At 37.3% G+C, this 15,168-nt stretch overlaps 1 protein-coding gene across 1 annotated transcript; it reads right to left on the bottom strand.

The window, feature by feature from the left end:
- Nucleotides 1–3,826: 3,826 nt before the first annotated feature.
- LOC145151346 (trihelix transcription factor PTL-like) lies at nucleotides 3,827–6,324 on the bottom strand. Its single transcript, XM_079075334.1, has 2 exons — nucleotides 5,699–6,324; nucleotides 3,827–5,100 (listed from the first exon to the last, which is right to left on the bottom strand). The coding sequence occupies exons 1-2, from the start codon at nucleotides 6,085–6,087 to the stop codon at nucleotides 4,044–4,046; spliced, it is 1,446 nt and encodes a 481-aa protein (XP_078931460.1). The 5' UTR covers nucleotides 6,088–6,324; the 3' UTR covers nucleotides 3,827–4,043.
- Between the last annotated feature and the right edge of the window lie 8,844 nt (nucleotides 6,325–15,168).

The raw sequence follows: 15,168 nt of genomic DNA, 5'->3' as shown, positions 1-15,168 counted from the left end.
AGTGGACCCCGAGCATAGTCGGATGATGATGATGAGTGATTTTTGGATTATAGGCCAGTAGTTGTAAATAACTGTTGTAAGGCTTATAATGTCTTGTTTATGCTTTTGATCTGTATCGGAACATGACATCCCGAGGTTTTGTTTAAAATGAAAATATATATTTCTTAAAGAAAGGACATGATAAATTTTTATCATGTTTTGTTTTGGGAACAAATTCCGCAACATCTTTTATAAAGGATTACTCTGATTTTATTTTGAAAAACATAAATTAAATCGGTCTTTTCTGGCCGAGAAATTAGGGGAAGTCACATCTGGACAGTATGAGGTCCCTTGGGCCTAAAGATTCAAGCTTTATCAAGCTATTGGCCAAGTTTCATACATTAAACCCTCTATAGAGATTTGTTTTGGCATTTTGAGCCCTAGGTGCCATGCATGGACGTAAAGCTTGAAACTTTACGTGGTATTTCAGCCTTGGGAGGCTAGAGTATGGGACTTTAGTTCTGCTTAAAATTGTCTGAATGTGAAAATGGACTAAAGGGAATCGACGAGTGGATGAGCCAACTCGACGAGTCGGTTAGGGTTTTCCCCAATAGTCTGGACATGTGCAAACTTGACGAGTTGATGAGACAACTCGGCGAGTTGAGTTGGAGTTTTCCTGATTTTCTGAGAACAGGAGGGACTCGCCGAGTCGCGTAGATGTACTCGAAGAGTTGGGTCAACATGGACTGTTGACTTCCGTTGACTTCTAGGGTTTGGTCAAGTTATGGATATGGAGGCCATAGAGGGGTAAAATGGTCTTTTCACCCTTTCCAAGAGTTAGTAAAGGGATTAGCTTAACATCTTTAGTGTGGTTGTTATAAAGTGTTAATTAGAGATGATTATGGCATGTAGGCGGAGTCTAGACCGATCGTGGATTACGAGACATACTTGCTTTGCTTACGAGGTGACTCTTCTCACTATACTTACCTGAGTGGTAATACTGTGTGACCGGAGGGTCTTATTTGAGTTATTGACCGGAGGGTCTTATTTGAGTTACTGACCGGAGGGTCTTATGTGCTTATACTGAGTTATGTGATATCATGCATTTTGTCTTTGTGATTTATGTTGTATATTATTTCCGTACTTTATTGAGTTAGGACCGGAGGGTCCAAACCGAGTTGTGAGACCGGAGGGTCTTCACTGAGATATCGGACTGGAGGGTTCGACCCGATTTGTGAGACCGGAGGGCCTTCACTGAGACACATGACTGGAGGGTACTTATCGAGATATAGCCATGAGAGGCTAATTATTTATGCATGGTATTTTGGGGAACTCACTAAGCTTCGTGCTTACAGTGTTGTGTGATATGTGTTTCAGGTACCTCACAGGATCGCGGGAAGGCGCCGGCTTGATTGTACACACCAGTTTGAGATCATGTTGTTTTGAGGATTCTAGGATATTATCAAACATTTTGTTGTCTTGTGTTTTGAACAATTTATACATTTGGGTTTTTGAAACTGTGAGATTGTGTTTATGTGGTTTTAAAAATGAAAAATATTTGTTTGAAAATTTAGAGTGTTAAATAAAGTCCATCTTCACACCTACCCTTTGCGATTATTTCCTTAGTCATGCGATTATGGATGGCAAAACGTTATTAGAGAAAAGAACACCAACTGGTGAGTTATGGGTTAGCTTACTAAAAGAGAGTAAGTTCTTTCTGAGATGGGGTACCACGAGAACATCCAAGAGAGGAAGGTTTTTCAATATAAGAGAATGACCAATAAAAAATATTTAGATAATTACCATTCTAAAAAACAACTTGATCCTTTCCAGAGTAGGTTGAGGATGAGTCAAGGTGTGATGGTGAGTTTGACTTGTGGGTTGATGCACCAGAATCAACATACCAATCGGGTTTGGACTGAGTAGTGTTGCATTGCGTTTGAAAAGCATGAGCTAGATTTACATCAACACTGGTACCTTGTTCATAAGTGGAGAGATTTGGACACGTTGAAGCATAATGTCTGTTCTTTCTGAAAAGTTGGAAATGGGGTGGTCTTTTGCTACACTTTCTTCCCCCAGAATAGTTCAAGCGACCTCGTCCTCAGTGCCCCCTCTAGGTGATGGTTGAGATGAAACCTGTTGAGACTCAACATTGAAGGCGATTGGAGTGGAAACAGGACTATGCAAGGAGCTAAGAAACAATTCGTGATTTTCTGCTTGAGAAAAAAGTACACGAAAAGATGCATAAAGTGTAACAACCCTATGAGCAGTGGAGAATGATTCATATGCATCCCCAAGACCACATAAAAAATAGTGAGCTTTATCGGATTCATCAACGGGGTTACCAATAGCGGATAATTGATCACAAATTGACTTGAATTTTCTGCCAAACTCGGTGACAGGAGGCTCCTTTTTGAATCTGGCGAAAAGAGTCTTGAAGGTTTATAGACGTTCTCTGGAATCATGAGAGTAAGCACTCTCTAGAGCCTTCCAAATCTCTTTAGCGGTAGTATGGCCAAGGGTTTCTGCCATAGCTTCTTCTGATAAGGAAGATTGGATGATGAGAAGGGTCTTCTGATAAACATTATACCAGGTTTCATAGGCTGGATTTGGTGTTGTTTTTCCATCAGTTTTGATGGTTGCTGGAGGTGTTTGAAGAAAACCATCGACATATCCCATGAGGTTTTGATAGGATAAGAGATGACGAATTTGATTCTTCGAGCGAATGAAATTGGAGGAGGTTAATTTGATGGTGAGAAGGTGAATAATTGTATTGAGAGAGAGGTCTGATGAGGAGGAAGCCATGAGAGACGTGAGAAAGGGAAAGGGTTGAAGGTGAGTACGGCTAGGGTTATGTTTCCCAAGCTGATACCATATAAGATGTATTTCCCACAATGCATGTAATTTTATTAATCTATGTATTTATACAAGTACATAAGAATTAAGATACATATATACATGACACCTAGCAATTATACATCCTTAAAATCATCTCTTAAATTATCGACTAATAGATACAAATGAAGAACGCCTTCATCGGTATTTTAGTAGGTACGTACCATGAGGTTTTAAAATCAATGATTATGAAGGATCGAGGGACCGGTTGTTCTCATGGGTTTGGCTTTGTAATCTTTGTAGATCCTTCTTTTCTAGGGAGAGCCACCAAAGAGAATTACAACATCGATGGCAAAATGATAAACTTTCCAATCATGAAGTTCATGTTTCTCATTCTAAATTTTGCACAATAATGCCTTTCGTATTTCAGGTTGAGGCGAAGAATGTGGTTCCAGAGATGACAAAACCACAATGATTTGAAGCATTAATAGTATCAAAACTTTACCGAGGCACACACCAAAGATACTTGTTTGAGTTTCAGCCGGTGCTGCTTCAAAGGGTCAAACTAACGACCAGTTTATGAAATTAAGGAATACCCTAATCTTTAACAAAACCCCGTTGGATTGTAGAAACACAAGGATGCAAAGCAGCGCCAAAGAAGGAAGAAGGGTTCGTTTCGTCGTGTGTTTTTGGAGCCGTGCGTCATTTGGAGTTTCCAAACTTGGTTATCTAAAAAATGAGGGTAAAAACCAGTGCATGGTTAAAAATGCTTTGTGGAAAAATCAACTCTCAAAGAGAAGCCATGAGAACTAACATATAAGTGATTATTTTCATAGAGGAACTAAATGTTACTTGATGGAGTTGATTCTTCTTATTTTCAGACAAGGATACTCTACAAAGTAAAATCAGAAGAATTAAATCTGAAATCCAATCAATATAAACGTGTTCAATCATGGAGGAATATTTGAACCATTCTTCGAAGTATTATCAGCTAATCAATGAAAAGATCAAGTAACATCAAACTGAACAGTGGATATATTTAATTATTAACTATCACTGACATCGGTTTTAGTCAGATGTTTCCATGCATGCATATATATAGTATGACATTTCTTTTACATAATCAAGAAACACTATCAGATCTTTCTTAAATATTTCCTTACATATAGCCAAACTTAATCCTTGCCAACATACTTTCATTAGTTATTTTACCACACCCTCAATAGTGCCTAATATTTCTCTCCTTTGGTGATCTTATTCCCATAATAATTCCCGATCAGCTCAGGGTCATTCACTAAGGCCCTATAGCCACCATCATTCGGTGGATCATTTTGTGAATCACTTCTTTCTCCTGCTTGATGAATGTTGTTATTGTGGTGAGAATAAAAATTTGAACATCTGGTATTCTCTTTTCGTTTCTTGGTTCTCAATTGAAAATTTATGTGATCCCACTTAGTCTTGCATATCAATGCATTTCTGTTGTAACCCAAACAAGCCATTGATAAGGCAATTTCCTCCCAGAGAACCTCTTCCACACACCCTCCTTGCTCAAATCTTGTTTCCATGCTAGTTCTTAGTTGTATTAGATGTGTAATCTCATTTTCTCCCCAACCTGCGACATTATGATTTTGATCATTACTATGCTCGGGAGACGAACTCTTAATGGTACATGATTTGTTTTTTGTTAATTTGTGCAAAGCTTCCATTAAAGCTGAATCTCGAGACTCCATCCATGCTCGTTCTTTTGCTCGAAACTTCTTTTCTATCTCTAATCTTGCAGCGTTTTCTTTCCTCCATTGCTTCTCTTTTGAAATTCTCTCCTTTTCCTTTTCATCTATCGTCCTCATCATCTTCTCCATCCATGCATCTTGTTTCTCCATAAGTGTCTGTGTTTTTGTTTCGATGAAGTCTGTTATCATGGTTTTCCAATATTTCTTCCCAAGGCTCTTCTTGTTATCCGTCTTCTCCACACAATCACTATCTTCCTTGAATGGAGCCAATGGTGCATAGTGATTTACGAAGTAACATGAGGAAGGGTCAAACACAGATGGATTATTTGGAAGGTGTAAATTATTAGAGACTGAAGGCAGGTTAGGATCATCCTGATTGGTACTAGCGTTTGTTTCCCCGTATATAGCTTCTAGTTGGCTAAAGAATCGGTAATGCTTCTTGTCTTGTCTTCCAGCTTTTCCTCCTTTGATCTTTTTATAATACTTGTACAAGTTTTCGAATTTCTCACAGCATTTTTTCCCACTTCTTCTATAACCATGCTCCACAGACATTATCCTGAAAAGTAAACGACAAAACAATGAAGGTAAAAGTTTTGGGAATGAGAAACTGAACCTAGTTATTCAAAGGTCTCAGTAAAGCTTTTAAGTGATAATCATGCACGAATACGAATAGCCAAATTGGAGTCTTTATATAACTGTTTAATGTTAGCCATGAAAGGTGCGTCTTTCTAGTCTCTATTCAATCTGATCTATTACTTGATTCAACTGAAAGAAGTGAAAATTATGTACACTTCATAAAATAGTTTTCAAGAAAGCTATACGTACTAAACCTTAAGAGAATTAATCAAACCCTTCAAGTATAATGTGAATGTTTTGAAGTGACTTTTATTTACATCATAAAAGGGTAAAGCTTTGATCTTTAAACATTAAATTAGCAAATAAGAAGGAATAAAGAAAAATAAAGTGATAAAAGAAAGCTCTGGATAATTGTTGAGGTTCTTGGGAGTTAGGATTCTATAATATATTTATATTCTTTAGAGAAAACCACTTTGAGGGAAGCAAAACAACTTGTTTTATATAGAGAAAAAACCCCAAAATTTTGTTCTAAAAGGAAAATGTCTAGTGTGGGATGTTGAGAGAATAAGAGAGATTACCTGGAAACTTCATCCCATACAGGGCCTTTGTGATTAGCTTCTTTAAACATAGAATCAAGTCCTGATCGGATCTCAAGAAGTGTTAGAGTTTCTTCCCTTGTCCATCTTCCACCATAACCACCAATTTCCATGTCTAAACCATTAACACCACCGCCGCCACCACCACCACCACCGCTGTCTGCGCTAAGACCTGAAGTTGTTGACCCCATACCCATCGTTGAATCAGATCCAAACGACATTCCACCACCACCAGGACCACCTCCCAACATCACCATGGCATAGTGCAGGTCACGAGGAGGATGAGTCTGTGGCTGCAGAGATATGGAAGGGAAGATGGGCGTTCCGTTCATGTAATGGGATAGATCCCTCAGCCCATACGTTTCATCCATTTCTTTCACTTTTTTATTTTAGTATTTCGTTCCAATAGTTTTATACAACTGAAAGACTGAATTTATGATAGGGAAGAGAGGGTTCTAGTGAAAGGATGTGAAGAAGCCGATCACTCCTTCACCAGGAAAAAGGTTAGAATGACCTTGGACCCATGTCTGTGTTTGTTCTTCAGAACACATCATACCCTAAAGTAGTACAGACTAGATGTGTACAGTATATCTATATGCTGTCTATGTATATCAACTATATACGATATACATCAAATGTATCTTCTCACACGTATCTCTCTCTCATTGATGAGAGAGAAGGAAAGCATACACAAGGATAGACCGGTAAAACACAGGTTATGGTGAATGACAAATGTTAAAAGGTGAACCTGATCCCTAATCTTGATCCATTGCGTATGCATCAACAGTACCTAGGACCCACCCCCTATTGATGAGTGTTACCCTTGGTCTTGTTTTCTACAAGTAAACCCGCTCCCCCACACACCCTTTTCCCGTTTTGGTCAAAATTTATTTTAATTGCTTTGTGTGAAAGTTGATATATATATATATATATATATATATATATATATATATATATATATATATATATATATATATATATATATATATATATATATATATATATATATATATAAAACTAATTATTGTTCAGACGTATGGACAATACTATTATTTGAGAATGATAAAGAAAATATGTTGTTTGATAAAATAAATATGTTCAATCTTACATAACTATTGTCATTAACACACATTCTCACTAATTAAATCCTCTATAAGATTATTATACACTTATTATTATTATTCTCATTTCTGTCAGAATGTTGTCAGAATGTTTATTGAGTCGTATTCTGTCAGAATAAAAATGCGTGAAAAACGATGTGTGACAACAAAAATAAATAATAATTAGCGAGAATGTATGAAAATGACGATATTTTTGTAAGGTTAAACGTATTCGCATTGCTAAACAACTTATTCTCTTAGTAATTATCATAGAATAACATTGTCCACACATCCGCACAATAATTAGTTAGAATACTTGAACCTATATATATATATATATATATATATATATATATATATATATATATATATATATATATATATATATATATATATATATAGAGAGAGAGAGAGAGAGAGACTCGATGAACACCGCGCCACCAACTCGGCATGCAAATTTCGGGTAGTTAATGCTGATAAAAGAGAATGTAAGGTAAATTCGAATTTCAAAAATCTTACTGTTTTTTTTTCTTTTAATTCTATACTGTTTTTTTCAATTCAAAATTTTATCTAATTTTTCAATTAATATAAATACCATTGACTACCTTATTTTATACCACACTATAATCTTCCATTATTCACAAAAAAATCATAATATTTATTAAAAAATGGCTTCCCCTTCCGATAAAAAACTCCAAAAACTAGCAAGAAAAACACCCAAAACACAAACTCATTCTCACCTTCATCAGATACATTCATATAAAATCAAACTGATCCCTCTATTTATTCACATCCTAGTTACCATTATCACGGTACATACTATACATATCCTATATATCCAAACCCAACCACAATTCAAATCTCTATCTCAATCTCAATCACAACCCAGTTTCAATTTCAATCTCAAGTGCAATCCGTAATGGAAAATGAGTTCAACCCATTTGACCACCTTCTCGAATCGCAATTCCAATTCAAATGCAAACCCAAACCCAAACTCAAACCTAATTGGTAAATCATTCATAACCCGAAGTCGTACCCGAAACGGATTCCAAGCCGAAAGAGATTGATGTTAACCGGGACCCAAGAAAAAAGGAAAGACACCTTCCAAACAGTGGACACCGGAGGAAGAAACAATGTTGGGTCGTGCGTGGGTCAATATTTTGGAAGACTCAAAGGTCGGGAAAGACCAAGATGCGCCTACTTTTTTCTGGAAAATTACTAGGCGTTTTCTCGCGTAAATGAAGCTTGAAAATTACTAGGCGTTTACTCGAAGTGGAGGAACGTCAACAAAGTTGTCATGGAGTTTAAAACAATATTTTCGAACGTGAAGTGACAATGGAAAAGTGGTGTAAACGATGAAACAATCTTGCAAAAGGCTTTAGCACTTAATGGAAGTGATAAGGGGAACTCTTTCAATTTTCTTAATGTTTGGAACGTTGTGAAGATGTCGAAAAAAGTGACAAGATATCCAAAACTTCATAATCGTTCACGGATGGTTCCAAGATATCCAAAACATCCGAAACCACTCATAGCCAATTGTCGGATGCGCAATGTTTGGATTGACCTCCACTACGATGGGCTTATTGAGGTTCCAAGCTTATGCACATGACACTATTAGGATATAACGAGGTTTAGAATGGTGCAGATTATGGTCGGTTTAACAACGAGGATAAAAGTGTCATCACAATCGATTTTTGATGGTTGACTTTTCCCATTTGCAACGATTCGAGATTTTTACATGCTAAGAGTTCAATCAATATTAATTTTGTGTTTAAAGAACCACACAGAGTGAACAATGTTGACCCCGACAGATCGAGGTTTGAAAGTTCGCGTATATTTTAAATAAGCGCCCTAAATTCATCATGCAAATAAATTTTTAATTGGGGTTAAGAATGGATTGAACGGGAGTTTTGGGATGTTTCAGAGAGCATAAGTGTGAGGATTTAGTATGTGGATAGTTTTAACGATAGTGAGGTGTGATCAAGTCATCATTGGGTGAGAATGTGAGGGGGCTGTCAAGCTACTGAATACAGGAAATGGGGGATGCTTGTGACCCTGATGAGGAGCCGATGGTGGAACCGACAATAGGTGACGGTGGAGCTGCTATTGGGGTAGTCGGTGCCAAAATCGTGGCAGGGAGAGAATGGAGAGTCCGAATATAGAGTGTTACTAAGAGGAACAATATGTGTAGTGTATAAAGGGAGAGAATGGAGAGTCCGAATATAGAAAGTGGGTGACAAGATGATTTGACTCAAATTTGAGTAGTGTATAAAGTTGGGTTATGAGGAGTCATGGATACATATGGAAAAACTTGCTTATTAAAAGTAACATTATACGAAAGATAATTTTTTTATTATGAAGGTCAAACAACGAAAGCCTTGGTGATTATCAGGATACCCAAAGAAACTACATGGGATGGATCAGTGAGTGAGTTTGTATTGAGTGAAAAATCAGATAACATAAGCATCTGATGATACATAGATAGTCTGTAACGCCCGCAAATTTGGGCTAGTCAATTTAGAGACAATAAACGTCAAAAATGACTTTTTTGATAGAAAACTGTTTAGAATAAATAATCTTAACCAATTTATAGTATATGTCACAAGGGTTCCATACATATAAAGAACACTGAAATCCGAGTTATAACGAAGAACCTATGACCTATCAAAATTTTACGGCAAAACCGGCACGACACCGGGAATCGTAAAAAGTGAGTTTGCGATAAAATACTTTTTATCCTTAGAGATCTAAACAAAAGTCATAGTATACGTTAAACCGAGAGCGTACATAAGAAGAACGTCAAAATCTGACTTCGTATGAGGAAGTTGTGATTTTTCTAAGATTTAACATAGTAGTGCACAACTCGGAATTCGAATTTTAGATCAATCGATTTTTAACCGACACAATCTAAACGAGAATTGAAGATCTCGTTAATAAGAACTCAACGATATAAAGACAGACGAAAACGGACGTCGGATGACAAAGTTATGAATTTTTAACGGACTTTACCTGTCTAAGCGTGTTAAAATATAACTTTAAAAGTAAAGTCAAAATTAGCCGACGGAGTCTAAACGAAAGTTGTAGATTATGTCGCCACCTACGCATGGATATAAAGAACGTCGAAAACCGAACTCGTATGCAAAGGTTATAGAATTTAGAATTCGGGAATGAGCTGATGCGAAGAGGGTGACGTGGCCGAATCTCGGCCATTGCTTGCTCCCCACGGACTTCGCTTCGGATCGCAGCATGTGTCCCCTCGTATGCGGAGTGTAGCCCTCTAACGCTCAGCATATCGGGTATGTGCAGCGTAGCTCTGAGGAACGCCCAACGTAACCGAGGGCCAGCCCCTATAAAAAGGATGCGAGGGCACCCACAATTCTTCACACCTTAACCTTTTTTCTCTCTCAAATTTCTCTCTAAACCCCTCCCAACCCTTAGTACTTCCCAAGTGCTAAGAGGCGAATCCCGGAGCGCCAGAAGGCTCCGAGAAGAAGAGCTTTCGGCTCGGAAGTTCTGCCCACGTAAAACCCGGTTCCTAGCCAAACCTCCTAGTAAGTGAGTTATGCTTACCCTACTTTAAGTATAGCTTATGTTTAAGTTCAATTTCGATATTACGAACTTATAAACAATATATATATATATATATATATATATATATATATATATATATAGATTATAAAATATAATATACAAAGTGTTATTATAATATCTTTCAACTACTCGCGGTACGGGGAATCTGGTCCTGCCCTCCGGTGTTTCATGTCTGGCCCATGTCTGTACATAGTGGTTGAAAAGTATTGTTTAACACTAATAAAACAATATCGCTCGTAAATAGTCGCTATAAAAACTACACTAAAATCTAGCGGTAGTGATGCTAGGTTTCGCTAAAGGAAAATAGAATTGTTAAAAGCGAAGCGCTGCCCGAGTTTGGAATCATCACTTTAGCAAGTGAGTGCATAGTCCCTTTCATGAACATAATTTTAATACAAGTATTGATTAAAGTATTAAATATATGTTTGTGTGTGAAATATTTGTTATTGCCTGAAATATGTGGTAAGAGCATATATGATAATTTAGGATACAGAATAAACCTAAATTAATTGAGATGAATATCGGGTAGTATCTCCTTATGAGTACGGGTGAGATATACACGGAGGGTCGAACTTTAAAATTTGTCATTAATCTGAGAGCATGGATTAGACATAGTCATTCGTCCCTAGTCCGAGAGTATGGATTGGGTATAGTCATTTTTCATTGATCCGAGAGCATGGATTTGACATACCTGATCCGGGAGTATGGATTAGGTAAATCCATTAATTTTAGATCCGAGAGTGTGGATTCGTATCGTTGTGAGGATCGACGGGGTGGGGTAAAATTGCTTATATGAGGTGAAATTGTATATATTGTGAGTTATAAAAAATATATATGATATAACATTGTGGTATTGAAATTCTCTATGTACTCACCAAGTTTCCCAACCTGACCCACTCAGCTTATTTGTATCACATGTGTCGATACGAAGCTACATTACACTGAGAGATTAACGGAGATGTAAATCATTAGTGTAAATGATTGTAAGGTCTGTTTATGCTTATGTTTCTATATTGACAATGACATCCGAATGTTTTAATATAAATAAAATACATTTATTCGGAAATGCTTTGATAATATTATTATCATGTTTTTCTGGGAACAAATTCCGCAATACTACTTTTCAAAATGGATACTCTGATTTTGAATAAGCATAAATAAAATTTTAAAATGACCGTGAATTTGGGGATGTCACAGTTGATATCAGAGCATTAGTTTAAGCGAACTAGGAATAAAGATTTATTTTTATACTTAAGCTTAGAATGCTAAGCGATGACAGTGAGGAGTGTGTCTAATATATTTTAGGAAGTACACCTGAATAGACACAATCACTAGCTTAATTAGGGAAGATGCCTAAAATGCTTTTATGTGCTAAATGATTTGTGATGCTTTATGATGCCATTATTTGATTGGATCTATGGTCTGTTGTCGACCGGATCTGGAAACCTTATGTGTTTAGATTTCTAAATGTTTAATCACAGTATTAGAACTGACATGTTAGTTTTCGGTGCGATAAGGAGATTTATACGTCTATCATAAATAATTTTTTCCCTATCTTAATTTTCGTCACTGCACACCCAATGTCTGATTTGGTGTATAGATCGACATGGTGAGAACTCGAAGCGGATTGGAAAGTAGTAACCCGTAGCCTGAGCCACAAGTTATTGAGCGTGCACCAGAAGTAGCAGTTGCACCCGACCCAATCACGATGACAGGAGTATAAGAGATGATGCAGATGATGTTGGATCGTCAGATGGAAGAGACGGGGCGTTTACTTCAACAAAATAAGGACGAACCTGTTGTGCCAGTACACCAGACACCTACTCTTGAGGCAGCCATTTGGGATGAAGTTGGCAAGAAGAGGAAATTTGAGGGATCTTCAAGGTGCAACAAGAACAACAGTTTCTCAAAGTCTGGAGGAGGAGGAGGTAAAGAAAAAGGGTGTGAGAAGGGAAAAAAGAAACACTCTGGAAAATATGCCGAAAGGTGGCTTGTTTCAAGTGTGAGAAAACTGGGCATTATGCCAATGAGTGTACATCTAACAAGAGGGTGTGTTACGAATGCCCCTCTAAAGCCAAAGGCAAGAGCATCTCAGATGATCCTTGACGAAGCAGGTGACAATGCAAAAGATCAGGAGTGAGGACCTATATATATCCAAAGATCGGGATATGAAGTAGCCATAAAGATAGTATCATGTGGTGTAGCCTATTATAAGAGGCCTAGTATAGGGTGAACTCGAACATCTATGTAATCGTTTCAAGAAATAATATAAACCTTAGTTATGTTATCCGATGTGTTAAATGACTATGTGCAATTCTTGTATGGTGACTTGGAAAACTGCGAGACAATACTTGGGACGAGTTTGAGTCGGTGTGAATGGTAGTAGAGGCATATACTATCAGAAGCACAAGACTCGCACTTGGATCAGGGAAAGTCACAAAGTTACCAAGGCGCTAGTAACTGATTATGTTTGGTTCATGTCTGTCGTTACCATCGTTTCGCTAATGACTAAGAAGATGATTGTTATTCCGACCCTAGTGGTCATATCATATCGAGTTCGACTAAGATATGCATTCTACGTGGTTTAGAGAACCAAGATCGATGTAGCATCTGACTTAAGCCAGAAGATTGAAATGAAAAATAATTGAAGCGATCAATAAAAGTATTGCAACCGTTGCTAAGGTAAGAAGCTTGTAGCCAGAAGTGCTGCATGCTAGAATGTGATTATATCACATTAGAACATGAAGGAAGGTATATTTCATTATGGAATTTGACTCTAAGAGACCTGAGTCTAAGCGTTGCATCATACGACATGAGGTCATTAGAACATGACTCATCGCTCTGTCATGATAATTGAAGTAAAGAACTTCTCTTAAGTTAAGTTTGTTTATCAATTTTGTAACTCTAAGGTTACGATTGAAAGTCCAACATAGGATAAAGAGCGGGTGCAAGATTGTGCACCGCCTGCAGTCAAGAAGTCCAAGAGTTAGATAATTATTCGAAGGAACATAGAAGTTAAGGTTATTACCTAGGATGAAGAGATAACTTATGGATTAATTATACAAGCCCTGTTTCATTGATGATTCCAGGACGTAATTATCCTAAGGGGGAGATAATTGTAACGCTCGCAGATTCGGGCTAGTCAATTTAGAGACAATAAGCGTCAAAAATGACTTTTTTGGTAGAAGATTGTTTATAATAAATAATCTTAACCAAGTTATAGTATATGTCACAAGTGTTTCATACATATAAAGAACGCTGAAATCCGAGTTATAACGAAGAAGTTATGACATGTCGAAGTTTTACTGCAAAACCGACACGACACCGGGAATCGTAAAAAGTAAGTTTGCGATAAAATACTTTTTAGCCTTAGCGATCTCAACAAAAGTCGTAGTATACGTGAAACCGAGAGCGTGCATAAAAAGAAATGTCCAAATCTGACTTCGTATGAGGAAGTTATGATTTTTATAAGATTTAGCATAGTAGTGCACAACCCAGAATTCGAATTTTAGATTGATCGATTATTAGCCGACACAATCTAAATGAGAATTGAAGATCTCGTTAATAAGAACTCAACGATATAAAGACATACGAAAACGGACGTCGGATGACAAAGTTATGAATTTTTAACAGACTTTACCTGTCTAAGCCTGTTAAAATATAACTTTAAAAATAAATCAAAATTAGCCAACATATTCTGAATGAAAGTTGTAGATTACATTGCCACCTACGTGTGGATATAAAGAACGTTGAAAACGCAGCTCGTATGTGAAAGTTACGGAATTTAGAAGTCGGGAATTAGCTGATGCGAGGAGGGTGACGTGGCCGAATCTCGGACCTTGCGTGCTCCCCACGGACTTCGCTTCGGATCGCAACACGTGTCCCCTCGTATGCGGTGCATAGCCCTAATACGCGCAGTGTACCGGGTACGCGTAACGTACCGGGTATGCGCAACGTAGCTCCGAGGAACGCCTAGCGTAACCGAGGACCAGCCCCTATAAATAGGATGCGAGGGCACCCACAATTCTTCACACCTTAGCCTTTCTTTCTCTCTCAAACTTCTCTCTAAACCCCTTGCAACCCTTAGTACTTCCCAATTGCTAAGAGGCGAATCCCGGAGCCCTAGAAGGCTCCGAGAAGAAGAGCATTCGGCTCGAAAGTTTTTCCCCCACAGAGCCCGGTTCCTAGCCAAACCTCCTAGTAAGTGAGTTATGCTTACCCTACTTTAAGTATAGCCTATGTTATTATAAAATATAATATACAAAGTGTTATTATAATATCTTTTGACATACATGATCCGAGAGTATGGATTAGGTAAAGCAATTAATTTTAGATCTGAGAGTATGGATTCGTATCGTTGTGAGGATCGACGGGGTGGGGTAAAATTGCTTATATGAGGTGAAATTGTATATATTGTGAGTTCTAAAAAATAAATATGATATAACATTGTGGGATTGAAATCCCTATGTACTCACCAGGTTTGTCAACCTAACCCACTCAGTTTATTTGTATCACAGGTGTCGATACGAAACTACATTTCACTGAGAGATTAACGGAGATGTAAATCAATAGTGTAAATAAATGGAAGGTCTGTCTATGCTTATGTTTCTGTATTGACAATAACATCCCAATGTTTTAATATAAATAAAATACATTTCTTCGAAAATTCTTTGATAATATTATTATCATGTTTTTCTGGGAAAAAAATTCCGCAATACTACTTTTCAAAATGGATACTCTAATTAACTTTAAATAAGCATA

The sequence above is a fragment of the Lactuca virosa genome, chromosome 1, assembly GCF_052849685.1.
Source record: "Lactuca virosa cultivar CGN04683 chromosome 1, Lactuca_virosa_CGN04683_v6, whole genome shotgun sequence".
Classification (NCBI taxonomy): domain Eukaryota; kingdom Viridiplantae; phylum Streptophyta; class Magnoliopsida; order Asterales; family Asteraceae; genus Lactuca; species Lactuca virosa.
This window is presented reverse-complemented; position numbering and strand designations above follow the sequence as displayed.

Bases quoted from the DNA above. Each gene is read 5' to 3' on its own strand.
- LOC145151346 (XM_079075334.1), bottom strand. From the start codon at position 6,087: ATGGATGAAACGTATGGGCTGAGGGATCTATCCCATTACATGAACGGA. The intron at 5,101-5,698 runs GTAATCTCTCTT...TTTACTTTTCAG, and splicing joins GTATGGGATGAAGTTTCCAG to GATAATGTCTGTGGAGCATG.